The sequence below is a fragment of the Delphinapterus leucas genome, chromosome 14, assembly GCF_059928025.1.
Source record: "Delphinapterus leucas isolate spDelLeu-1000000601 "Yukka" chromosome 14, BTC_Dleu_Yukka2, whole genome shotgun sequence".
Taxonomy (NCBI): Eukaryota; Metazoa; Chordata; class Mammalia; order Artiodactyla; family Monodontidae; genus Delphinapterus; species Delphinapterus leucas.
Window position 1 is genome coordinate 66,801,405 of NC_143142.1, and position 27,971 is coordinate 66,829,375.

Below are 27,971 nucleotides of genomic sequence, written 5' to 3' on the forward strand. Positions count from 1 at the left end.
AAAGTGAGAGATACGTGACTCTTCCTTTCACTTGAACACTGAGAGGCCACTGTATGATTATTAATTGGCCTAATTTCAATATTGTTGTATCTCAGAGAATAGGGAGGCCCAATGAGAAGAGGAGAGATAAGGGAACAGCCGGATGGTAGAGCAGTCAGAACACACACAACATTTATTAAGTTCGTCATCTTATATGGATGGGGTTGTTTGTGACCCCTCCAAATCAGTTAAATAGTAACAACATAGATCACTGATCACAGATCACCATAACAAATATAAACATGAAAAAGTTTAAAATATTGAGAGAATTAATGTGACACAGAGATGTGACACAGAGACATGCAGTGAGCAAATGCTATTGGAAAAATGGCACTCGTGGGCTTGCTCAACGCAGGGTTGCCACAAACCTTCAATTTGTAAAAAATGCAATATCTGGGAAAGGCAATAAAACGAAGCACAATAAAATGAGGTACGCCTGAAAACAGACTTAACTGTGTGTATTCCATTATCAAGATAATATCCTTTCTTTGTTTACTGGTAGCTAATAAGAAGCAACACATAAATAAAATAGGTTAACCATCTAAACAAGTAAACTATGTTTAATACAGGAAATTAGATTTGCTCCCTTATGTCATAAAATTTTTGTTTAGGGAATTGAATTCGTTTGCTAAGGTTGTAAGATGAGCTCACTAGTGAATTAATTTAACCCAGCGTTCTGCACATGGTATGGATTTTATTGCTGGTCAGAAAATCCCCAACTCCTGGGTTCGTTTTTCTCAGGCTTATAACGGTCTAATAAATAAACTGTCACTCTAGCAGCTTTAAATCTAAACAGATTGAAACTTTTATTTTTCCTTAACAGAGTCATAAATGTTTCGAGTTAAATTTGATCCCAATATTCGAGTGATCCAAAAGAAAATCGCCATGATTTCTGAACATTACTCTTCCTATCATATAGAAAAGGTTTGGGTGTAACTAAATTGTACAAAATAGATCCGTGTTGAACTTGTAAATGGAATGCTATTTCACAGAGTAACAGGGGTACTTGTTACCTGGCAAAGCATGTTGATGTAAAGCCATGTAGTGTACCTAATTTTACTGTTTTTATATTTTTAAGATTTTTATATATGGATTTTTTTGGGGGGGGGCTGCGTCAGGTCTTAGTTGCAGCTCGTGGGCGTCTCTCTAGTTGTCGTGTGTGGGCTCCAGAGCTCACAGGCTCTCTAGTTGCAGCACACAGGCTCTCTAGTTGTGGCTCGCGGGCTCCAGAACACGTGGGCTCAGTAGTTGCAGCACGCGGGCTTAGTTGCCCCATGGCATGTGGGATCTTAGTTCCCCGACCAGAGATCGAACCTGCTTCCCCTGTATTGGAAGGCGGATTCTTAACCACTGGACCACCACGGAAGTCCCGATTGTTTGTTATTTTTAAACAGAAACCTGTGTTAATATTGTATTTCATTCTTTCCACCGCTTTTCCTTGTATAAATAGGCTACAATAATGAGTGGCTACCGTGTAAATAACACCTCATCTTGGGGTAACATTTTACAGTTTACACAGACTATCTCATTTGATCATCAGAATATCTTGTGTGGTGAGTTTTCCTCCCACTTCACAGATGAAGGAACGGAGGCTCTGAGAGATTATGTGACTTGCTGAAGGCAATAAGCCAGTAGGTGACAAAGTCAGGGTGCAGGTCTTCTGTTGTCAAGTCCTGTGTCCTTCCAGTGCACATGATGTCACATTTGGGAATCAAGTTTCTCTCTTTCTCCAGGGAGGCTATATCTGCTGATGCAGTCAATATAAGCACGTGGAAAGCTTTGGACTTCTGGTCACATTTTTGCTCTGGCAGAGGCCGGTGCCTCTAGTAGCATGGGTTAAGAAATGACATTTTAACTCTCTGATCTACATTTCTGAAAAACACTTCTTCTTGCAGGGAGACATTGGGGCCATTTCCTGGTTAACATTTGCAAAGTGCTGCAGGAAACTCATTAGCTTGAAAGGAACATGATTACAGCAGTCACATTTGGAAACAGAAGGTAAGGCGTTAATTATTAACAAGCGATCACTCCCAAGATACAACCCAGAATGATTAACAGAGCTGTTAGGACGGAATGAAGAGAGCCCTTGAAGCTATCTCTGGAGGAAGAAAAGACACAAGAAAAGGCCCCCCTCCTGCTCTGAGCAGTCACAGCACCCCAGCAAGAGCCCAGTGGAAAAGAACAACTTGCTATTCTTATTCAGTTACGATTCTTTCTTATTAAGATGCATTAAGCCATATCAACACCTACAAGGTGACAGATTCAGGCTTGGTTGAGGCACCAGCATTTGCAATTCAATAAGCTCAACCATCTTCACTGAATATGGCTGGTGGGCCAGGCTCAAAGCTACAGTCTTGGGGGCCTCGTGAGCAGCAGGATGCACAGCTACCCCTGGGGCTCCAGTCATCCATTGGGGAGAATTGGGATGAGACTCACACCCCCATACTGCAGGCCAGAGTGGGCCTTGCCGAAGACCTGGGTGCCTTCAGAAAGAGAAGGAACAGTAAGTATCTGGAGAGCTGGTTGCAGGTGAGGAGCAAAATTAACTAGAGTTTCCAGAGCACCTTCTATAAGCCAGATTTGTTACCGAGTCCAAGCTCGTTCTCCTTGCTGCACGACAGGCCAATAAACCGGAAGACGAGGTGCTGAGGCCAGGAATAGCGACTCTATTCGGAAAGCTAGGCATCTGAGAAGATGGCAGACTAATATCCTAGAGTACCATCTTATCGAGGTATGGATGCCAGTTTCCTTTACAGAACAGAGAGGGGGAGGAGGTGAGGAAATGAAGTGAAAAGGCCATTAGTCTTGCAAAATATCTCTTGGCTTGGCCAGCATCAGGGAGGGGATGTGTTAATTTCTTCTTTTCTGCAGCCATTCACAGGTGGGCACTGTCAGAAAGTCTCCCTGTGAGCTGAACAAAGGCACTTTAGTTTAACATTCAGGAAGACGGGCAGGGTTCCCCTAGTCATGACATTATTTATGCCAACAGCTATAGACAACATCATTTTAGTGATTATAGTAACAAAAAGTAACAGAGAGCAAAGGTTTAATGTAAAAGAAACAGATCCAGCATGGAGTCAGATTTTGTTCTTCCCTGTTACACAAGCACTGTGTGAAGTGCTCAGTGTTATTTAATTGAATATTTGTAGCACAGCAACACTTTGAGTTGGGTTATTGTGTCCATTTCAGAGATCAGCAAACTGAGGCTTGTTGCCCTGGCTTACCCAGAGTCACATGGGTAAGTGGCAGAGCCAGATTCACACGGGGAGGGGGGGCAGGAGGGTGGCTAATTCCAGGCCCCATCCTCCCAACTGCCTTGTTCTCCCTCGGAAGAAGAAGGGCATTTGGAATCAGCCCAGGGAATGGTGGGTGGAAACAAGGACATGGAGGGTGAAGTATTCAGGAAGTAGGAGTTTAAGAAGAGCCAAGGGAAATTAGAGGTTGCTGTCTCTGAAGAGCCTTATATGTCAGGCTTGGAAGTCTGTGCTTAACTTGGTAAATAACAGGGGCCTTTGAATATCAAGCCATCTCTCCTCAGTAAATTGGTATGTATTGGGTTTATCTAGAACCCAAGGATTTTCTAAGAACATTTAACACATAAATAAATATAGAAACAAGAGACTTATTCTCCTATGGTCAGACTGGAAGAATGTAAATTCAGTATCATCAATACCCTGATAATTACCCATAAGCCCTTTCACTTGTCAACAAGTTATGTCATCAACAAGTTAAAACAAAAATGCCATGAAAGGGGACTTCCCTGGTGGTCCAGCAGTAAAAGAATCTGCCTTCTAATACAGGGGATGCAGGTTTGATCCCTGGTCGGAGAACAAAGATCTCACATGCCGCGGGGCAACTAAGTCCCTGCTCCACAACTACTGAGCTCGCGCACCTCAACTAGAGCCCGCATGCCTCAAACTACAGAGCCCATGCGCTCTGGAGCCCCTGCACCACAACTAGAGAGAGAAAACCCGCATGCCACAACTAGAGAGAAGCCTGAGCACCACAATGAAGAGGCTGCACGCCGCAACCAAAGATCCCGTGTGCAGCAACTAAGACCCGATGCAGCCAAAAAATAAAGAAAAAAAATGCCACAAAAGGACAAAGGCAAACACATACTACTTGAGAGTGAACAATAACCATCCCAAGCTTTCCAAAATATATCACTTTACACACCAATAAGCATTTAATTTTGACCTTTAATTTTAAAAGAGCATTTTGGCATGTGTTTTACAATTGTAAAAGTAATACATGCTTATTGCAGAAAACTTGGAAAATATAGAAGAGCAGAAATATGTGTCTGCCTTATTTACCAACACTACCTGCTGGCTCCCCTACTCAGCTGCCCATTCCTCTTTACAAACCACACTCCAGTGTTCTTATAACATGTAAGGCATTCCCTCAATTACTCCCCAGGATTCTGTTCACACTGATGACCAGTACTGATCACACTTGTTAGGTCCTCAACTTCCTTCTGTGTCTTTTTCTCTCCCTTCTCCTTTCCCTTTAAAAAGACCGATTTCATGAGCGACCTGAAAGCAGGGACCAAGTTTTATGCACACCCCTCCCTGACCACTTAGCATGGTAGCACTTGAACTTTCCTTTCTCTTTCATTCATTCAACTGTCCTATGTCTAGTGTTTCAAAGTAAGAAATGTCAAAGCATTGTCTTTAGGTTGGCATTCAAATTAAAAGGCATCTCATGGGGGAAGAAAAACTTTAAATACATAAGCATAAAAGTAACCTGTAAATTGGTTATAAGGAGAGAAATGATCACCCTCACTTGTCAAAACGGGCTCCTCCCAAGGGGCAATAGCTTCAGATGACTTTCTGGCTTTTCCCCCCAATCAACATTCATTTACTAAGCACCTACTGAGCACCTTTGAGGTCATATAGGAGATACAAAAATATACAAGATGGGGCACAACCTTTAGCAGCTTCAGTCTAACAGAGGGGAAAAGACCTGTAGGTTAAAAAACTTCCAAATGAGGTAAAACATGTTAAGTGGCAGAAGACTGCTAGAATATTCTGAGCATTCCGAGATGTGAGTTCTTCCCTGATTGAGGGGATCAGGCATTTGACCCAGGTCTTGGAGTAGGGACAAGAAATACACGCGAGATGTGCGTGTGTGTACGTGCAAGTGTGCCTGGGTGTGGAAGTGAAGGGATTCGAAGCAGAAAGTACAGACTGAGCAAAGGCAGGGAACCTAAGAGACCCAGCAGTGTTTAGGGAAGAGATGGGCCAAACTTCACTGAAGCAAAGAGAGTAACAGAAGAAAAAGCTGGAAAGGAAGCGTGTGAGCCCATGGCCGAGAGCCCAGAATGGCAAACTAATGTTTGGACTCTATTCCCACTAGTTTGGAACTATTCAGTCATTTAGCAAATGTTTCCTTATCATCTGTTATGTGCTGGGTGCTGGGATAGACACAGCGAGATACGGAAAGAAAAACAAGGCATGGGCCCTTGCTCTCCATGTTGACATTCCATGACGACATAACTTTCTAGAAGTATAAACTCAAAGAGGACTTATTAAGAGCAAAACAAAACTGGCCAAAAGACAACACTAGTGACAAGGAATTTTTTTTTTTTTTGGTTACTTATTGCTGAGTGACAAACTATCCCAAAAGTTAGTGACTTAAAATAACACTCACTTGATTACTTACGATTCTGCAATTTGGGATGGGCTTGATGGAGACAGCTGGTCTCTTTTCCACATGATGACAGCTGGAGTAGCTTGAACGACTGGGGTCTGGCTGGAACGGCCAACTTGTGTCATATGTCTGGGTCTCAGACCTCACCATGGGTTGGTGTTGGGCTGCACCCCGCAGGCCTGCAAGCCTTGTAGTTGCCCAGCCTTGAGGCCAAAGAAAGAGCCTGGAGATGGCGGCGGGGACGTTTATTGGACAGGGGGATCTTACACAAAGTGTCCTGGAGCAACACCCCACCGTGTGCGGCAGACTCCAGGCAGGACATGCCAGCAGTCTTGCTACTCGGGGGAGAAGGAGGCTACTATTTATAGGCGGAATTGACATCAGGTGGGCTCATTGGTTACCAGGGGCTAATTAAGCCCTATAATTAAGAGGATTGGATAGTCATGTGAGTGAAGCAGGGTCTGGACGAGCAGGGCATGTACAGAGAGCAAGAGAAGAGCCATCCTGAGTGGCTGAACCGTATAGTTGGGTTCCTCAGTTCTCCTCCACGTGGCATCTCTGAGTGGTTAGCTTGGTCTTCCTTCCAAAATGGAGACTTCAGACATTCTTCTTCATTTCTGGTAGTCTGGCTTCTTACATGGCAGCTGGCTTAACCCAGACTGCAAAAGAGGAAGCTGTTGGGCTCTTAAAGCATAGCCTAGAACTAGCACATGGCACTTCCAGAACATGCTAATGGTTAAAGCAGGTCCCAAAGCCAGCCCAGATCTGAGGGGAGAGATTTACACAAGGACATGAGTATCAGGAGGCATGATTCATTGGAGGCCACCAAAGCAACAGTCTACCACACGTCTTAAAGTCAAATAATTCAACAGCGTCTTCCACAATTTTAATCAACTGAGTGGCATTCAGTGCACAGATGTTGGTACTCTAGGGCATGTAACCTGCCTGCCCCACTCTACCCCTACCTCTTTGAATGCTGGCAGAATGCAGACATTTCTCACACCACTTACTGATCACTTACTAGAACTGCATCAGATTCTAGAACAAACCAACCTTGCAACATAGTTTCAAACAGGCCAACATCTAGGAAGGAAGAGGGCTGTTAGCTCAGAAGCATCTCACCAGCTCATTCCTGAGCCTGGGTCACTCCCAAGAGCTCCTGGTCAAGTACCCAAGCTTCAAAACAGGAAGAAAGAAACCCCATTCATGTCTGGCTCCAAGTGCCCCTTCGGCCACCTCCCACATCCCATCTCTTCTAGGAGACACCTCGCCCCTCATCTGTGTTACATGGTCCTGTCTCTGGAGAGCTAGGGCAGAAACACTGAGCTCCTGGTTCTCAGACTGACATTAAGATCCCTCTGTAGCATGTGTGACCTTCTTGTGTTTTCCATTTTCAATACTGGACATAGTTGTTCCAGGTATGACCCAAACGCCAAGTTCAGTGGTAGTAACAGGATTTCCGGGAGAAGCTTGGGTAGCAATCTGGTTGGAGGGAAGGTGAGAGGGACTATGAGAGATTTCTTGAAACTTTTTATAAGAGTAATGTGACCCTACTTATAACTAGGATTGATCACCCCAAAATTGACATAAGAGCCGAGACATGATTAATGAAAATATACACTTAGCTCACAAATTAAATAAAAATGTGTACTTAGTACATACAAAAGCGAAAGTTAACTGAGTCAAACAGAAGAGCAGAAGTGGCAGGTGTTTTAAATTTCTTTTATTTTTTTACATTTTTAACCATCCGTCAATTATTCCATAACAAGGCAGTATCACACGATGATTGAACGTAGGCTCCAGAAATCAGGGTTTGAATTCCAGCTCCATCAATTACTGGTCATCTTGGTCAATTTCCCTGTGCCTTAGTTTTCTCATCTACACAATGAGGGTAGTAATAGTACCTTTCTCACAGCTTGCTGTGAGTATTAAGTAATACTTGCAAAGCGCTTAGAGAGTGCCCAGTAAACTACAAACATTCTTAATATATGTTATTCATTATTATTATTCCACACATTATCATTAACTTGAGGTTTTTCAACACATGTTCATCGATTTTTTTTCTCTTTATTAATTCTTGTTTGGAATGATCTTGGAGGCACTGACTGTTGAAGATGATGAGAAGCTAATGATCCCCCTCCACACCAACGTCTTGGTACCTTGGCCAACTTTAAATAGGTCTCGCCGAGAAAAGCTGTTGGGCTTCCCTGGTGGCGCAGTGGTTGAGAGTCCGCCTGCCGATGCAGGGGACACGGGTTCGTGCCCCGGTCCAGGAAGATCCCACATGCCGCGGAGTGGCTGTGCCCCTGAGCCATGGCTGCTGAGCCTGCGCATCCGGAGCCTGTGCTCCGCAACAGGAGAGGTCACAACAGTGAGAGGCCCGCGTACCGCAAGAAAAAAAAAAAAAAAAGGTGTTAATAACAAATGGCAAAGTATCAATAGCAGATAATAAAAAAAACAAAGAAAAAACACTTCAGGTAGTAGTTATTCTCCTAAGCCTTAGAAATTAAAAGTAAAATTAAAAATAAAAATTGGTGGGCTTCCCTGGTGGCGCAGTGGTTGAGAGTCCACCTGCCAATGCAGGGAACGCGGGTTCGTGCCCCGGTCCGGGAAGTTCCCACATGCCGCGGAGCGGCTGGGCCCGTGAGCCATGGCCGCTGAGCCTGTGGGTCCGGAGCCTGTGCTCCGCAACGGGAGAGGCCACAACAGTGAGAGGCCCGCGGACCGCAAAAAAATAAAAAATAAAATAAATAAAAATTGGTGACAGAGATATCCTTAAGAAGAAAATAGCTGAGAAATAAGCACTGAAGCTACATATACTTTAAATGTTTTAAAGTATGCACCCTCTCATCAAATTTGTGTGGGGAGAAAATGAGACATATAAAAGTTATTTGGAATGTACTTTGGGTGTAATTATACAATTCCACAGTATTATTTTTTGCCATCAATTGCTCTCCCAACATCCCCTTTTCTATCATAATCACAAGAAGCAGCAGAAGTATCCAGAGTTTAAAGGGGGAATATCAGCCCCCGGCAATGTGTTCACTGGAACCATTTCCCTGCTGCTCTGTGTTTACAGGATTTTACCTGCATAGAAGTACTGCAGGAGCTCTGGATGATAGTGGCTCTGAAAGAAATTGGCAAAGGGACACGTGAGGAAGGGAGTCAGTAAACCTCCTCGACTCTAGAACGAGCAGACAGTTGTCAAAGGCAGAGCATGAGGATAAACAATCTTCAGATTCTCAGCAGAGGAGGCATCATTACCCAAATGATGATCTAAACTGCCAATATATTTCACCCAACGATCTAAGCTGGAGCTGTCAATATATTTCACCCAATGATCTAAGCTGGAACTGTCAATATATTTCACCCAACGATCTAAGCTGGAGCTGTCAATATATTTCACCCAACGATCTAAGCTGGAACTGCCAATATATTTCACCCAATGATCTAAGCTGGAACTGTCAATATATTTCACCCAACGATCTAAGCTGGAGCTGTCAATATATTTCACCCAACGATCTAAGCTGGAACTGCCAATATATTTTATGCATAATCCTCTGGGTGTTTTGCCATTCATATCGCATTATGTGTCAATTACAGTTGAAACATACTTGGCCTGAGTCGTTTTAGGGGGGTAACTCCCTGGTGTGCCCAACCACCTTCTGCATTAACACTGGAAGGGCAGGGAACCTGGGAGAACTTCTCCTGCCCTTGCTCACTCACCAGCTGCCAGCAGAGTTTAGGGTTCCTTTGATCCTCTTCACTCTGGAAGCTGTAGTCCTTCCTTTGTCTTTTCGAGAACAGGCTCGAAAAGTTGTTTTGCAAGCCTGAGAGAAATAATATCACCATCTTATTGTCAAAAATATTAAAGAGTTTTATAATCCCAAGCAAGGAAAAGTGTTGCACCCAATCTGTGGTCTGGGGGCCACGAAGAGTGGAAGTAACTTCCAGGAAGTTTGAAAACTTGAATCTTAAAGGATTTATGCTTATAAAACGACCATGTCTATACTTCGGGGCTGGTGGGGAGGGCAAAGCTTTACACTTTATCACAGCCCTTATTGTCTCATCAAAAGTACTGCTGGATTCCTAAATTCAATCGCAACCTTTCTCTCCCTCTCTCTCTCGCCCTCCCTCATGCGTGACCTTAAAGAAGGCAGGTGATTTGGTGGAACCTTTGCTCCTGGTGGTTTTGAAACACTCACCTGCTCCAAAGCAGCCCTGAGGTTGATCCAACCCGGTTAGGACACATTTTCTCCAAGAATAACACAAAAGCTTCATAGGAAACTAAGAAGCCAAGGGTGGGAAATCTGTACCAGGTGCAGTGACAAAAGCTAACTGGGTATGAATAAATCTCCTCTGATAGGAGGTGCTGCCCCACAGAGCAAGTAGCACCTACCTGCCCCCACCCCCCGACCCCCATTAACTTGAGTGTATCTGGCATTTGACAGGTGCTGGGACCGGGCAAGTGGGGTAAGAGCAAATGGAAAACAACATTCCTGCTCAGAGAGAGATTAGCCATCGAGGAGGCACTTTCTCCAGGATTCACATGGATACAGGGCTGAGTGTCCGTAACTGAACTGGCAGGAACTGAGGGCCTGGCATCTCGACTCGGCAGGGCTGCATTCCAACTCCCTTGAGGAATGGCATTGAGGTTTCATGCTGTTGGCTAGAGTCACGGACTCACCTTGGCAACCTGGGGATTCCTATCCTGTAAATGGGTCAGAAGAGAATCCTGAGTCTGCTTCGCCTGACGGGTGAAAAATCTCTTCCATTTCCGCCCCGCAAAGGCAGCCAGTTGCCCAAACAAGACAAAGGCCGAGTATCTCAGGCTGTCATTCTCCTGTGGGTCCCCCGTGAACAAAACAAGAAACCTCGGGTCAGTACCAAAAGGCAGCCGCATCAGAGAGCAGCACAACCCTGGTCCCTCGCTGCATGTTACATGTGGGACATCAGACCCAGTCTACGGCACTCAGCCAGCCAGGCTCCGGGACAGAGCAGAGACGGGCTGAGTCTTCAGGGAACCTCTTCTTCAGCAGACGAGAGGGTTAGACTGGGGGCTCACTGGTGCTACTCCCAGCTTCCCAGCTTTTTTCTTCATTACTTAACATTTTGGAGATTGATTATATTTACTTGGTTCGAAATTCAAAATAACCAAAAAGGTTTATAAAACAGTAAGTCTCCCTTCCTACACCTCTCCACCCGCCACCAAATTTCCCTCCCCACAAAGTCATAAATTTTGTGTGATTCCTCCAAAATATAAAGAAGAAAAAAATGAAGTATATATTACATAGCCCTTTCCCACATTTTTAAACAAATGGATGTGGACCATCCCACTGTTATACACCTTGATTTTTCACCATTCTCTCTGGGAGCTCTTTCTATGTCAATATGTAAAGGGATTTTTTTTGGCTGTACCCTAATTCATTCAACCCATCCCCTGCTTACTACTTCCAGCATGTTTGCCAGGCCATCTCTCTTTACCCTGGTCTGGGTTCCTCCCACCTGCAGCAGAAATAACAATTCTGTTTCTTCCCTGATGCCCTGCCAGCTCTCCCTGCTTTGGGTCTGATTCGCTGGTTTGTCCCTGACTGCAAGTCAGTGGCTTCAGCCCTTCCTCCCTCTCCCAGGGGAGCTGTCTGGTCCGAGTATCTCCCTGCCCAGGTAAGGAGACGGAGGCTCAGGGCATTTCAGTGGTTCACCTAGAGTCACACCATCAGGGAACGGCGAACCAGGGTAGCAACTCAGCCTCCTGACACATGGTGAAGGGATTTTTATATCAGTGTTTCTTGATCTTGCCCAGCTCCAAGTGAACCAGAAGGGACTGGTCTGGGACAGGCCTCCTCACCTAAAAATGGGGGTCACAGACACTCAGCAAGAGTGGAGACCACTGATCATCTCCTGAAGTATTTAAAACAATTTTTTAGCACACATGACACACATAGAAACTGCTTTCGTGTTGCACTCTCTTCACTGTTCTACGTGTGTGTGTGTATGTGTTTAATTGTATGTGTTTAATTCAATTCAACTAGCACTTATTGAGACCTAACTCTACCTGAAGCATGACCCTAATGCTGTGAGATGTACAGAGATGTGTAAGGGGTTGCCTATCCCCCTGGGAGTCTGACAATCATCTGGTGGGGCACAGCCCAGGCAGGTAGTGAAGAACTCTATGACAGGGATACAAACTGTCAGAAACAGCTCCCCATGAGTATTCCCAGGTTTCACCATGACAAGGAGTTTCTGATCAAAAACTACAGTCGACCTGGGTTTAAAAAATACTTGCATGGCAAACAAGCCCTGGCCATTAAGATGGCACCTCCAGAGAGATTTAGAGACACTTGCCCGGAGATACCTGCTTATATTCCAGGGAGGTGGAGTAGAGACCTTCCTCTCCCAGCCCCAGAGAGGGCCGGTTTACATCCCAGAGCAAAGGCCTCTCTGCCTCTCTGAGCGGAAGGAGAGGCAAATGTCCCAGCAGCTCCTCTATATGCTCCAAGTTTTATAATTTCGAGGTTTCTCTTCCTCCCGTGAGGTGCAGGCACCTCGCTTTCGCTGGGTTACTTACTCCTGGGGAATTAGGTGTTGGGAACTCACGCAAGACGCTCTGTGAGTAAATGCAAGTTCCCTGTCACTCTGTTCCCCGTTCTAAAGGTCTTATCTTTCTGTGTGTGTGTGTGTGTGTGCGTGTGTGTATGTGTGTGTGTGTGCATGTGCGTGCGTGTGCATGTGCGTGCATGTGTGTGTGTGTGTGCATGTGCGTGCGTGTGCATGTGCGTGCATGTGTGTGTGTGTGTGTGTGTGTAACTGGGGTAAGCTAACTGATTAGCTTCTCAGTCCTTGCGTTTTCTGTATCTGTGCACTTTTTGCTCTTCCTGCCTTGTCACCCGGCAGTTAAGAGTGCAGGCCCTGGGCAAAGGGCCTGGCTTCATATCCACTTACTGGCTCTGTGAACCGTGGGCAAGTTACCTAACCTTTCTAGGCCTTGGTTTCCTCCTCTATAAAGTGAAGATAACAGTGCCTGCCTCACAGGGTTATTGGGAAGATTAGATGAGACAATCCATGTAGATTGCCCGGCACTGTGCCTGGTACACAGTAAGGGTTCACTAAGTGCAAACTACTCTTGCTGTTACATTTATAAGAGAGCATTGAGTACACATGAGCATCACCATCATCAGTGTACATGTGCTCACTGCTCCATTACAGTGAAAACTCCTTGCAGAGTGGTGATGAAATCCTACATGTCTTTATATGTCTTCCATAACCCCCAGCACAGTACCAATCTCTCTACGAGACTTCGCAGTAAATAGTGAACAATAGAGGCCTTGTTTCCTGAGCAACACACCAACCAGGGCTCACATTTGACTTTAAGAACCTGGAATCTTCCTGCGTTGTCTCACTTACATCATCTAACAAAGTCCTGGTCCGAAGGGCGATGTCTGTGAAGAAGGAGCCCAAGCCTTTCCCCTGGATCTTGCCCAGCATGATGGTCAGGGTCTTCAGGCTCTCGTGGATGACTTCAGAACTCATGGGGTCATACAGTCCATGCACCAGCAGGTCCAGGACAATCATTTTATACTTTCTCACCTGTTACCAAGGTTTGGAAAGCATTAGCAGCACGGGAGTTGCTCCCCATGAGTTGCAAAGTATCTCCGCTCCGAATCTTCCGATAACCCGGGACTTGGACTAAGAGGCCGTGGCTTTCTTCAGCACCTGCTGCCACAACTCGCAGCAAAGTACAAATGCTTCCGTCAACCCGACCCAAGAGCCCAATTCGGCCTTGGAAGGAGAGCGGTCTGCAGCATGGCCTATGGGTGGGTGAGGCTGGGGAGGGCACGCCAAGGAGGGGGGTGGACCTGGACGATCTAGCGATCTGGGTGTATTGGGTACCTTTACAGGGGATAAGGCGAAACGGTCACTTAAGTTTACAGATGTTGAAGGAAGAGGTGGGGGAAACATCTTTTACTAAACAAGCACTGATTATTAGAAAAATTAAATTCACTGGAGGGTGTTAATCCTACCTGCAGCTGTGTGTTAATCCTACCTGCAGCTCTGTTTCCCAAGGCTGATGATCCTGAGGTGTGATGACCCTAAGACGACCCCAAATGAGTCATGTGTGCCTTTGTACAATCTCCTTCCCTTGAGAGTGTAAGGAGCCAGTGACTTGCTTGTGGCCTCTCAAACATGACAGTGGTGACGGACATCATTCCCATGGTTCCCTTACATTATATGAGACTCCATCTAGCAGACAGGAGTGGGAGACACTCTCCCACTGGCCGTGAAGAAGTGAGCTGCCATGTTGTGAGAGGGTGGCCTCAAGGAGCTGAGGGCGGCCACTCAGCAAGGAAATAGGAACCTTAGTCCTACATCTAGAAGGAAATGAATTCCAACAGCCACATGAGCTTGGAAGATGACCCTGAACTTCAGAAAGGAATGCAGTCTGGCCCACACCTTGACGGCAGCCTTGCAAGACCTTGAGTAGGGGATGCAGCTAAGTGGTACCTGGACTCCTGACCCAAGGAAACTGTAAGATAATAAACACCAGGCCCCTGATGGACTGTTACACAGCAGTAGACAACTAGTACATGAAGCCCCCCATCCCAGTGCTGAGGACTCCAGGCCGTGAGGGCTGGCCAAGTGCCCCCTGCCCTTCCTACCTTGTCCGGGGTCTCACAGGCCATAGTTCCTAGGCTTCTCATTGCCATATAACGCTTTTTAAAACTGGGGTCCCAGGATCTCTCTGCCAAGTTGAAAGACACATTCTTCAGAGGCTCCTGCTTCTGGAGCCTCAGTTTCCAAGAGACCTGGGTGGCGAGTCAAAAATGTATTGATTTGGGAGTGTTCAGAGTCACACCCTACCCATCGCCAACCCTAATCCCTCCCTCTAAAGAAAATACTGTGTTGCCCGCTCAATTTGAATCCTTACTTCTCCACCTAAAGACATCTGGTTTTTGCTGGGAATATATTAGTTTGATCTACATAATGAAGAAATGAATGGAGGAAGAGGAAAGGGGTGGAGAAAAATAATGCAGAGCTAATGTTGAGGTACGTTTGGGGGCATTACGGAGAGAGGTGTCTAGGCAGTTGTGGGTGTGACAGAGCTGAGAAAAGGGGGCTTTAGAAGTGTTGATGTGATCTGAGAATAGGGGTCCCTTTAAGAGGACAAGGTAAGCTGTGTTCCTCCTGTCGCAGAGATTCCTTGACCCTTCTCCCTCCCCCAGCCCTTCCCCATTTTTCTGCTCTACTTCATAGCTAAAGCTTGAAAGACGTGTCTATACTTGCTTTCTTCAGCTGCTCTCCTCCATCCTCCCTTGAACCTTCTGCAATCAGGTTGATGGCATCCATACCCCCTCCCCACCCCCTCTCCCCCAGTGTAGCTAAATCCCAGGGTCAATTCTCAGAGCTCACCTCACTCAGCCTCTCAACAGCATTTGACACAATTAGCAAAGCACATCTACAGGCATTTCAGGGCACCTGACGGATGTCCTACCTCAGAATGCGAGCATCTGAGCAATTAAGATTAGGAAAAGAAATGCATAAATAATGCAAATTGGAAGCACTGTGTGGTTGATGCAGAAATCTGTACTTCAAGGACTAAACTCTAATTAACTGCAAGGCAAGAGATAGGTTTTTAGAGCATTTAACCCCTGATGCTAGGAAGGTCCTGGTGTTCTGCACATCACAGGACATACCAACATGTCCTGGAGTCAGAACCAAGATCCAGACAAGATCCAAGAACAAACCACTTCCTCACCATCCTTATTAGTGGGTGGGGGCTGGAGAGGAGACCCACAGCCCTATTTGGTATTCAGGTGATTACCAAGTCTCATCAGTATTTCTGAATATTCACTGCAGTTCATTCTATATTTTTATCATTAAGTTCGCAGCAAGCTAAATTCTTCCCAACTCATCTTCTTGTTATCATATAAACATCCTATTTGTGTTTAAAGAGCTGTCATCAAACTTTTTTCCAGGAGAAGGAACCTCAGTAGAAGGAATGGAAGGAACCAAACGAAGGCAGAAGAGCAAGTACACATAGTGGCTGCTGAGCAGGGACATTTGTTCCTAATAATTTGTCTCAGACCTTGGAAAAGAAAGATATCACTGATGTCCTTTTCTTCTTGGGCTAGGCAGTGGGGATGCAAAGGGGCTGGTCCAGCATTCTTTTCTGTGTCTGGTCCATGGAACTAAAAAAAGAACAAATCATCATATGAGCCACAAACACTCTTGGAAGCCTCATCATTAACAAGCATCGTCACACAAAGCCCTGTGCCAGGGTAAGAATGTAAAGAAGCCGCATCCCTGAGGCCTCCTCAGGATGTCACCTTGGTGAGCAGATGGAACAGTCGCATCAAAAGATAAAGAGCAACACCAACATCACTGATCATCAGGGAAACGCAAACCAAAACCACAATGAGGGATCACCTCACACCTCTCAGAGTGCACTGTCGGTCAAAGACTGCAGTGGGTTAGGACTTATTTCTTGAGGAACTGGGTGGTGAGCAATGCTCTTTTTTTTATATATAGATCTTTATTGGAGTATAATTGCTTTACAGTGTTGTATTAGTCGCTGCTGTATAACAAAGTGAATCAGCTATATGTATACATATATCCCCATATACCCTCCCTCTTGAACCTCCCTCCCACCCTCCTTATTCCACCCCTCTAGGTGGTCACAAAGCACCGAGCTGATCTCCCTGTGCTATGCGGCTGCTTCCCACCAGCCAACTATTTTACATTCGGTAGTGTATATATGTCGATGCTACTCTCACTTCGCCCCAGCTTTGCCCTCCCACCCCATGTCCTCAAGTCCATTTTCTATGTCTACCTCTTTATTCCTGCCCTGCAACTAGGTTCATCAGTATTTTTTTTTTTTTTAGATTCCATATCTGTATGCGTTAGCATATGGTATTTGTTTTTCTCTTTCTGACTTACTTCACTCTGTATGACAGACTCTAGGTCCATCACCTCACTACAAGTAACTCAATTTTGTTTCTTTATATGGCTGAGTAATATTCCATTATATATATGTGCCACATATTCTTTATCCATTCGTCTGTTGATGGACACTTAGGTTGCTTCCATGTCCTGGCTATTGTAAATAGTGCTGCAATGGACATTGTGGTACATGCCTCTTTTTGAATTATGGTTTTCTCAGGGTATATGCCCAGTAGTGGGATTGCTGGGTCATGTGGTAGTTCTATTTTTAGTTTTTTAAGGAACCTCCATACTGTTCTCCATAGTGGTTGTATCAATTTACATTCCCACCAACAGTGCAGGAGGGTTCCCTTTTCATCACACCCTTTCCAGCATTTATTGTTTCTAGATTTTTTGATAATGGCCATTCTGACTGGCATGAGGTGATACCTCATTGTAGCTTTGATTTGCATTTCTCTAATAATTAGTGATGTTGAGCATCTTTTCATGTGCCTCTTGGCCATCTGTATGTCTTCCCTGGTAAAATGTCTATTTAGGTCTTCCACTCATTTTTTAACTGTATTGTTTGTTTGTTTTTTTGCTATTGAGCTCCATGAGCTGTTTGTATATTTTGGAGATTAATTCTTTGTCTGTTGTTTCATTTGCAAATATTTTCCCCCATTCTGAGGGTTGTCTTTTTGTCTTGCTTATGTTTTTCTTTGCTGTGCAAAAGCTTTTACATTTAATTAAGTCCCATTTATTTATTTTTGTTTTTATTTCTGTTACTCTAGGAGGTGGGTCAAAAAAGATCTTGCTGTGGTTTATGTCAAAGAGTATTTCTTCCTATGTTTTCTTCTAAGAGTTTTATAGTGTCTGGTCTTACATTTAAGTCTTTAATCCATTTGGAGTTTACATTTGTGCATGGTGTTAGGTAGTGTTTTAATTTCATTCTTTTACATGTAGCTGTCCAGTTTTCCCAGCACCACTTATTGAAGAGGCTGTCTTTTCTCCATTGCATGTTCTTGCCTCCTTTGTCATAAATTAGGTGCCCATATGTGCGTGGGTTTATCTCTGGGCATTCTATCCTGTACCATTGATCTATATTTCTGTTTTTGTGCCAGTACCATACTGTCTTGATTACTGTAGCTTTGTAGTATAGTTTGAAGTCCAGGAGTCTGATTCCTCCAGCTCTGTTTTTCTTTCTCAAGAGACCCACAAAAACAAACCCAAAACAATTAAGAAAATGGTAATAGAAACACACATACCAATAATAACCTTGAATGTAAATGGATTAAATGCCCCAAACAAAACAGACTGGCTGAATGGATACAAAAACAAGACCCATGGGCTTCCCTGGTGGTGCAATGGTTGAGAGTCCGCCTGCCAATGTAGGGGACACGGGTTCGTGCCCCCGTCTGGGAAGATTCCACATGCCGTGGAGCAGCTGGGCCCGTGAGCCATGACCGCTGAGCCTGCGCGTCCGGAGACTGTGCTCTGCAATGGGAGAGGCCGCAACAGTGAGAGGCCCGCGTATCGCAAAAAAAAACAAAAAATAAGACCCATATATATGCTGTCTACAAGAGATCCATTTCAGACCTACGGACACATACAGACTGAAAGTGAAGGGATTAAAAAAGATATTCCATGCACCTGGAAATCAAAAGAAAGCTGGAGTAGCAATACTTGTATCAGATAAAATAGACTTTAAAATAAAGACTGTTACAAGAAATAAGGAGAGATACTACATAATGATCAAAGGATCAATCCAAGAAGAAGGTATAACAATTATAAATGTTTATGCACCCAACATAGGAGCACCTCAATACATAAGGCAAATGCTTACAACCATGAAAGGAGAAATCGACAGTAACACAATAATAGTAGGGGCTTTAACACCCCATTTACACCCATGGACAGTTCATCCAAACGGAAAATAAATAAGGAAACACAAGCTTTAAATGACACAATAGACCAGTTAGAGCTAATTGGTATTTATAGAACATCCCACCCAAAAGTGGCAGATTACACTTTCTTTCAAGTGCACATGGAACATTCTCCAGGATAGATCACATCTTGGGTCACAAATCAAGCCTCAGAAAATTTAAGAAAATTGAAATCATATCAAGCATCTTTTCTGACCACAATGCTATGAGATTGGAAACCAGTTACAGGAAAAAACCTGTAAAAAACACAAATACATGGAGGCTAAACAGTGTGCAACTAAAAAACCAAGAGATCACTGAAGAAATCAAAGAAGAAATTTTTAAAAACATAGAAACAGGGGCTTCCCTGGTGGCGCAGTGGTTGAGAGTCCGCCTGCCGATACAGGGGACACAGGTTCGTGCCCCGGTCTGGGAAGATCCCACATGCCGCGGAGCGGCTGGGCCCGTGAGCCATGGCCACTGAGCCTGCGCGTTCGGAGCCTGTGCTCCGCAACGGGAGAGGCCACAACAGTGAGAGGCCCGCGTACCGCAAAAAACAAACAAAACAACAACAACAAAAAAAAAACCCAAAAAACATAGAAACAAATGACAACGAAAACATGACAACCCAAAACCTATGGGACGAAGCAAAAGCAGTTCTAAGAAGGAAGTTTATAGCAATACAATCTCACCTCAAGAAACAAGAAAAATCTCAAATAAACAATCTAACCCTACCCTTAAAACAACTAGAGAAAGAAGAACAAAGAAAACCCAAACTATGTAGAAGGAAAGAAATTATAAAGATCAGAGCAGAAGTAAATGAAATAGAAAGGAAGAAAACAATAGCAAAAATCAATAAAACTAAAAGTTGGTTCTTGGAGAAGATAAACAAAATTGATAAACCCTTAGCCCGATTCATCAAGAAAAAAAGGGAGAGGACACAAATCAATAGAATTAGAAATGAAAAAGGGGAAATCACAACTGACACTGCAGAAATACAAAGGATTATAAGAAACTACTACAAACAACTGTAAGCCAATAAAATGGACAGCCACAAAGAAATGGACAAATTCTTGGAAAGGTACAATTTTCTAAGACTGAACCAGGAAGAATTAGAATATATAAACAGACCTATCACAAGTAATGAAATTGAAACTGTAATTAAAAATCTTCCAACAAACAAAAGTCCAGGACCAGATGGCTTCACAGGCAAATTCTATCAAACATTTAGAGAAGAGCTAACACATATCCCTCTCAAACTCTTCCAAAAAATTGCAGAGGGAGAAACACTCCCAAATTCATTCTACAAAGCCACCATCACCCTGATACCAAAACCAGAAAAAGATATCACAAAAAAAGAAAATTATAGACCAATATCACTGATGAACATAGATGCAAAACTCCTGAACAAAATACTAGCAAACAGAATCCAACAACACATTAAAAGGATCATACACCATGATGAAGTGGGATTTATCCCAGGGATGCAAGGATTCTTCAATATATGCAAATCAATCAATGTGATACACCATATTAACAAATTAAGGGATAAATACTATATGATCATCTCAATAGATGCAGAAAAGGCTTTTGACAAAATTCAACACATATTTATGATAAAAAAAAAAAACTCTCCAGAAAATGGGCATAGAGGGAACCTACCTCAACATAATAAAGGCCATATATGACAAACCCACAGCAAGCATCATACTCGATGGTGAAAAACTGAAAGCATTTCCATTAAGATCAGGAACAAGACAAGGATGTCCACTCTTATTCAACATAGTTTTGGAAGTCCTAGCCACAGCAATCAGAGAAGAAAAAGAAGTAAAAGGAATCCAAATTGGAAAAGAAGAAATAAAACTGTCACTGTTTGCCGATGACATGATACTATACCTAGAAAATCCTAAAGATGCCACCAGAAAACTACTAGAACTAATCAATGAATTTGGTAAGGTTGCAGGATACAAAATTAATGCACAGATATCTCCGGCATTCCTATACACCAACAATGAAAAATCAGAAGGAGAAATTAAGGAAACATTCCCATTTACCACTGCAACAAAAAGAATAAAATACCTAGGAATAAATCTGCCTAAGGAGGCAAAAGACTTGTACTCAGAAAACTATAAAATACCAGTGAAAGAAATCAAAGATGACATAAACAGAGGGAGAAATATACCATGTTCTTGGATTGGAAGAATCAATATTGTGAAAATGACTATACTACCCAAAGCAATCTACAGATACAATGCAATCCCTATCAAACTACCAATGACATTCTTCACAGAATTAGAACAAAAAACTTTACAATTCGTATGGAAACACAAAACCCGAATGGCCAGAGCAATGCTGTTTGTTCTTTGTTTACGAGATATAGAATTTGTAATTTTTCCATGTGTATATATTATTTAAAATATACATTATAAATAAATACAGCTTGCAAAGTGATTCTGATCTACAGCCTGACTTGAGACCCACTAAAGTAAACCAGTGCGTCTCAGACTTTAATGTGCACTTGAATCATCAGAGGAACTTGTTAAAATGCAGGTTTGGACTCAGTGGGTTTCAGGCGGGGGCTCCAGATTTTTCCATTCTTATAAGCTCCCAGGTGACACCAATGCTGCCGGGTCCCAAGTACCATGCTTTGAAGGATGAAAAGTTAGGAGCTCCAAGAGATAAGAGAGGACTGTGGGCTGGAAGAACTGGTAGAGATGTTCCACTGCACGTGGGTGAGCTTTAATGGAGAGGCAGGGCGTATTTCACACATTGGGATTCTATGTAGTATCATGGTAGTGGTAGTAATAACAGTTAAAATAGGAGAGTGGTAAAAGATAAGGCTACAGGAAGTAATTAAAGGCCAGCTGTGAAGGACTGACTGCTAAAGAGTTTAGTTTTAATTGTATTTTGTAGACAAGAGTGAACCACTGATTATTTTTTTTTTTGAGATGAAATCCATGTAACATACAATTAGCTAATTTAACAACATGGTGCAACCACCACGTTTATCTGGTCCTAAAACTTTTTCATTACCCCAAAAGAACACCCCATACCCATTAAGAAATCACTCCCCATTCTGCCCTCTCCCCAGTCCCATTAACTGGCTCTCTGTCTCTATGGATTACCTATTCTGAATATTTAATATAAATGGAAATCAAATAATATTATGACTTTTGTGTCTGGCTTGTTTCTCTTGGCATGACGTTTTTGAGGTTCATCCCTGTTGTAGCATGTACGGGTACTTCATTCCTTTTCAGGTCTGGACAATATTTCATCATATGGATAGGCCACATATGTTTATCCATTCATCTGTTGTTAGACACCTGGGTCGTTTTCACCTTCTGGGTATTGTGAATAGAGCTTCTATGAACAATGGTGTGCAAGTGTTTGGTATCTGCTTTCAATTCTTTGGGTACATACCCAGGAATGGAATTGCTGAGACATATGGTGATTCTACGTTTAACTTTTTGAGGAACCGCCAAACTTTTCCACAGTGGCTGCAACGTGCAAGGGTTCCAGTTTCCCCACATCACCAACTGTTGTTATTTTCCAGTTTTTTAAATTATTATTATTACATTCAGCCTAGTGGGTGTACAGTGGTATGCCATTATGGGTTTGATTAGCACTTTTTTAATGACTACTGGTGTCTTTTTGTATGTTTGTTTGTGATTTGTGTACCTTTTTCAGAGAAATGTCTATTCAAATCCTTTGCCCATTTTTAATTAGGTTGTCTATCATTTTGGGTTTTTTTAGTTGTAGAGTTCTTTATATATTCTGGATACTAGACCCTTATCAGATATATGATTCACAAATATATTTTCCTATTCTGTATGTTGGCTTTTCATTTTCTTGATAATGTTTTTTATGCACAAAAGTTTTTCATTTTCTTGATAATGTTTTTTATGCACAATAGTTTTTCATTTTGACAAAGTCTAATTTATCTATCTTCGTTGTTGTCATTGTTGCTTAGGCTTTTCATGCTATATCTAAGAATTCACTGCCGGCCTTCCCTGGTGGCGCAGTGGTTGAGAATCTGCCTGCTAATGCAGGGGACACGGATTCGAGCCCTGGTCTGGGAAGATCCCACATGCCGCGGAGCAACTAGGCCCGTGAGCCACAACTACTGAGCCTGCACGTCTGGATTCTGTGCTCCGCAACAAGAGAGGCCGCCATAGTGAGAGGCCCGCGCACCGCAATGAAGAGTGGCCCCCGCTTGCCGCAACTAGAGAAAGCCCTCGCACAAAAACGAAGACCCAACACAGCCAAAAATAAATAAATTAATTAATTAATTAAAGTACCTATCTTTAAAAAAAAAAAAAAAAGAATTCACTGCCAACTCCAGTCATGAAGATTTACCCTTACGTTTTCTAAAATTTTTATAGTTTTATCTCTTAGGCTGTTGATCCATTTTGAGTCAATTTTTGTGTATGGTGTGCAGTAGGGGTTCAACTTCATCAGAACCATTGACCTTTATTTGTTTTGGTTTTTAAATTTTTTTTTAGTAGGAGAAATAACAGTGGTTCTCAACCCTAGCTGCATTAGAATCCCCTAAGGAACTTTTAAACATTTTAATGCCCTGTCTATACCCCAGACCAAGTCTACCATCATATCTGGAGGTGGGCATGAGCATCAGTAATTTTTAAAACTCACCAGGTAATTCCAATGGGCAGTCACTGAATAGGGTGACCAGTGACCAATCATCTTGTTTTGTCCCTGTGATATTGTGATTTATAATAAGAGATTTAGGGAGAGTTGTGCACTTGGAGAGGGCATGGAGGCTCCTTGCCCTTTCCCCATGTCTTGCCCTATGCATCTCTTCCACCTAGCTGTTGCTGAGTTACATCCTTTTATAATAAACCAGTGATTCCGGAAGTAAAATGTTCCTCTGAGTTTTATGAGCTGCTCTAGCAAATTAATCGAACCCAGGGACAGGGTTGTGGGAACCTTCAATCTTTAGCATGTTGGTCACAAGCACAGGTGACAACATGGACTTGTGATTGGCCTCTAAAGTATGGGGACTGAGCCCTTAACCTGTGGGATCTGACGCTATTTTCAAGTAGATAGTGTCTGAGTTGAATTGAAGTGAATTGAACTGAAAGGTAGGACACCCAGTCGGTATCCACCGAGAACTAGAGAACTGATTGGTGGTGTGCAAAAAACACACATTGGAGCTTGGCCCTGAAGGCTTTCCTGGGACATGGGACTTTCAGTGCTAAGACCAGGAAAGTCCTGGGCAAACAAGGGTAAGCTGGCCACGCTGATTTTACTGGAGTTTAGAACTTATTTAATGCAAGTTACGGATAGAGCCCAGTCCCGTTAAACAGCTATGCTTTAGAACATTTGATTCTGTTTGACCTGGAGATACATGGGGATTTGGTTTTTCCATCATCTCTGTGCACCTCCCCTGCCAGCAGGTTTAGGTCATGCTCTCTTGGTCAGAAGACACTCAAGAGACCATGAATACACCTCTTTACCCCAGAGCCGCATTCTCTATTTCTTCTCCATCTCTGGCCAGCAGACCTCCCCTCACCATGGAAATGAGGGAGCCCAACCCACCCACCCTCCAGAAAGTTGCACTCCCACTAACTAGCAAGATTTTCTTTGAGTGAAAAGGTGTTCCCATACACTTTACATTAAGCCAGTGGTTCACACACCTGAGTCCGCATCAGAATCACCTGGAGGACTCGTTAAAACACAGATTCCCACACCCAGTCCCCAGAGTTTCTGATTCTGTACATCTGAAGCAGGACCCAATAATTTGCATTTGTAACAAGCTCCCAGGTGATGCTGGGATGCTCCTGGTCTGGGGACCACACTTTGAGAACCAGTGCATTAACAGAAAGAAACCAGTATTACTATGTGATTCCTCTCCAGAACAAGAGGATTTAAAAATTCACACAGGCAAAAAACATGCTTGGTTGTTTCTTTCTGGGGAATTTCTGGACACGACCTTCTGTATCAATGGAACCTGCCACTCCTCAGGTTGAATGCTCTGGATCAGAGCCGATGGGCGCCAGACAGTGGGTATGGGGAGCTTAGAAGAAGCAAAGTTCTCTCAAGGTGATAGTCACTCACCAAGGGGGGCACAGGCCTCATTAAAAAACAGCTGGTGGCCCTGTTCTGAGGCATAAGAAAATCATGCCTGAAGCTTCTCTCCATTGGGAAGGAAAGCAAACGTGGTTTCCTGTTCCTCACACTGGCCTTCTCTTGCAGCATTAGCACAGCAGCTGAGGGCTTTAGCCACCCAAGGCCACTTCCCCAGGCCTCAGAAGCCAAGCATCCTGCCTTGTCACTTCTTAAAAGACACGTCTAGAATTTAAGGTCATGGAAGGCTCTCAAGCAGAGCAAAGTGCACGAGGGTTGAGCGCCCTGCTTGGGAGATTCAGCGTGTGGTCAGAAAAACACAGGGTGGGACTTCCCTGGTGGCGCAGTGTTTGAGACTCCACACTCCCAATGCCGGGGGCTGGGGTTCGCGATTCCTGGTCAGGGAACTAGATCCCATACGCATGCCACAACTAAGACCCGGCGCAGCCAAATAAATAAATAAATAAGAATAGTTTTAATAAAAAAAAGAAAGAAAAACACAGGGCTCACCACCTCCCACCTCCTGCCTCCCCAGCACAAGATAAAAACTGTGATCTAGGTCAGTCTCGGGTCGTCAGGGCTCATCTCCATGTTTGGCGCAGAGAAAGCAAAGAATTCTTTGGCTGGGCCTCCTACATCAGAATCCCCCAGGGTGCTTGTTATAAGCCCCAGGCCTGCTCCATAATTACAGGATCAGTCTCAGGGAGTGGAGGGCCTGAGCGCTGCCCGTTTTTACAAGGTGCCTTGTGACGGTACACACACACTGGTGTAGAAGAACCCCCGGAATACTCCAGAGGAAATTAACTACCTCCAGAAGTGGCATACTCCACTCACCTGAGGCCACTGGCACAAGAGATCCCGGAAGTGGGAGGAAGAGCTGGGGCCAGAGGGCACAAGAGGGGAGAGGTCAGTGTCTTTGCAGAGAACTGGGGAGGGAGGGCACACGTGTGTGAAGCACATTGAACTTCACTTTCGAAATAAAATTAAAATCACATCGAGCTGCACAGGCTATGATTTGTACACACCTGTTGGATTCTATTCTTAAATTAAAAGTTTGCTTAAATAATAACACAAGGCTTCCCTGGTGGCGCAGTGGTTGAGAGCCCACCTGCCGATGCAGGGGACACAGGTTCGTGCCCCGGTCCGGGAAGATCCCACATGCCGCGGAGCGGCTGGGCCCGTGAGCCATGGCCGCTGAGCCTGCGCGTCTGGAGACTATGCTCCGCAATGGGAGAGGCCACAACAGTGAGAGGCCCGCGTACCGCAAAAAAAAAAAGAATAACACAGAAGAAAAGTTCATTCGGGGCTGCAGAGCCCCTTACCTGAGCTTTGTGTCTCCTGAGCTTGCAGCTTCTTAAAGGCCTCCCTCCACCCAAGTGCCCTGCTGCCGGCTTCCCTCCTCCTCTCTGGCAAATTAAGTCCTTTTGACCCAACCCAATCAAACAAACCTGTTGCAATACAGGAGCTCTCAGAGGAATGTTGTAAATAAACTATGAAGAAACAGAGTATATGGATTCAAAGAATTCTTAGGTGTTCATAACTCCACCTACAAACCCACTTGCCCCTGAACAGTTGTTCTTTGCTGGGAGTGTTGGGTCCTCCTTCTGGCATGTTGCTCTGGGTTTCCCAGGTGCCTCATCTAGTGTGACTGAGTCCGGGAGGACACCTGGACACCTAAGGCAAGGCTCTGCTTGTAGTTTCATTCATCCCTGTGTACGTTCTTCAACGAATTCTGCCCCCTCTAGGAAGTCCTTCCCTCTGTGCTAATGCCCTGTCCCCGATGGGGACAGTTTCACCGTCACCGTGACCCTGCAGCTTGTCTTCATTGCCATGTTGTGGTCCTACCTGGTCTTCCTGAACAGACATGGATTTGGGGTGACTTAGATGAGTTTTGTGCTTTATGCTGACTCCCAGCTGCCTTTGCAAATTTAAATCCTTCTGACTCAAAATATTACGTTTATCGTCAATAATCCTTTAACTTATTAAAGCCAAAATCTATATTATGAAGGCTAAAATTACATAATACTTTGATCTTATCTGTAAAATGAGGGGAAGAAACTGTTAGATTTGTAACAATCCTTCCAACACTGAAGGTATTAATGATAACAATATTAGTAGCTACTATTACTGGACACGTATATACTAGGCACTATACTTAGCATTTTGTATACACTGCAGGAGAGCCTGTTTAGCTGACCTCTACTGGTTAACCGTATTCTGCAGGCCCTCCACGAACGGTACCAACCAACGCTTGTGGCTGACAGTACCCACTGCTAACTTCTGCTCCACTAGTCCTCATAGGCTTACCAAGAATCAGTTTATGACTGCTGTACTTGTTACTGTAATTGTGAAATTTAAATATTATAGAAACTGATGAAATAGGAGTATACAAAGAAAGGAAGTTGTTTCTGTGAAAGCAAAATTGAATATTTTGGAAGGATTCAACAATGGGAAGCTGCTAAAAATAACTGCTGTCCAATTAGGATTCATGTGGACAGAAGTTTGGAAATAGTCTTAATAATCTGGAATGATTTACTGGAATTGGGATGATCTTACAGAAAGTGATTTTACACGCATCTTCCCAGAAGCCTTTAAAGTCTCACTACATTGACAGAAACCAAAACTAGAACTCATAGATGAAGTATTATGCGTGTGGCTTGTGCAAGAGAGACATATCAAAAAATGCCCACTAGAGGATCCATGTTCAAAGAAAAGGCCATGGCCCTACATTAAAGATTGGGAAATTCTATATTTTAAGGTAAAATATTTGATTACGTATCATTTTTTATAATTCACTGCTTTAACCAACTTCTTCCATAAGCTCTCTAAAATCCAGTCCCAATATCTCAAATATGAGGTCTTTTCTGTACTTCACTTAACCTTTACAATCTTGAGAGGCAGGTTTACTTACGCCCATTTTAGAGGAGAAACTGGGGCTTAGAGTAATACAAACAACTCACCCAAAGAAAAATAGCTAGTAGTGGCAGAGCAGAGCTCCAGACTCCAAAATCTATACTTTCCATCACTATGTTCTAAGCCTATATCCAGCTCCTAGACGGTGTCTTGCGCGCTGACCAGGTAAGGACACACGGCAGAGACACTTCAGTTTGAAGCATCCATACCTTCCCTTCAGTCCCCTCCCATCTAAAGCTCTTAATACAGTGATCTTAATATAACGATCTATAACCCCATCTATTGATCATAGATGGATTGAAATAGTTTGTGAAAAGAAAAAACGGCTTCATCAACATTGCCTAGTACATTTTTACAAAGAGAACGTCAGCTCTCTGATACAACGACCTGAGTGACATTCCAGAAGGGACTGGGGAACCCAAGTGGACCTTAGCCTCTTCCCGCCGC

The 27,971-nt window shown here is 43.8% G+C and overlaps 1 protein-coding gene across 1 annotated transcript; it reads right to left on the reverse strand.

Moving 5' to 3' along the window:
- Positions 1–6,352: 6,352 nt before the first annotated feature.
- Positions 6,353–18,879, reverse strand: MRO (maestro). The gene is given in 7 exon segments (XM_022584470.2): positions 6,353–8,815; positions 9,415–9,488; positions 9,491–9,518; positions 10,376–10,531; positions 13,093–13,275; positions 14,346–14,492; positions 15,773–18,879. Coding segments are annotated over 7 exon segments (801 nt in total). The 5' UTR covers positions 15,932–18,879; the 3' UTR covers positions 6,353–8,761.
- Between the last annotated feature and the right edge of the window lie 9,092 nt (positions 18,880–27,971).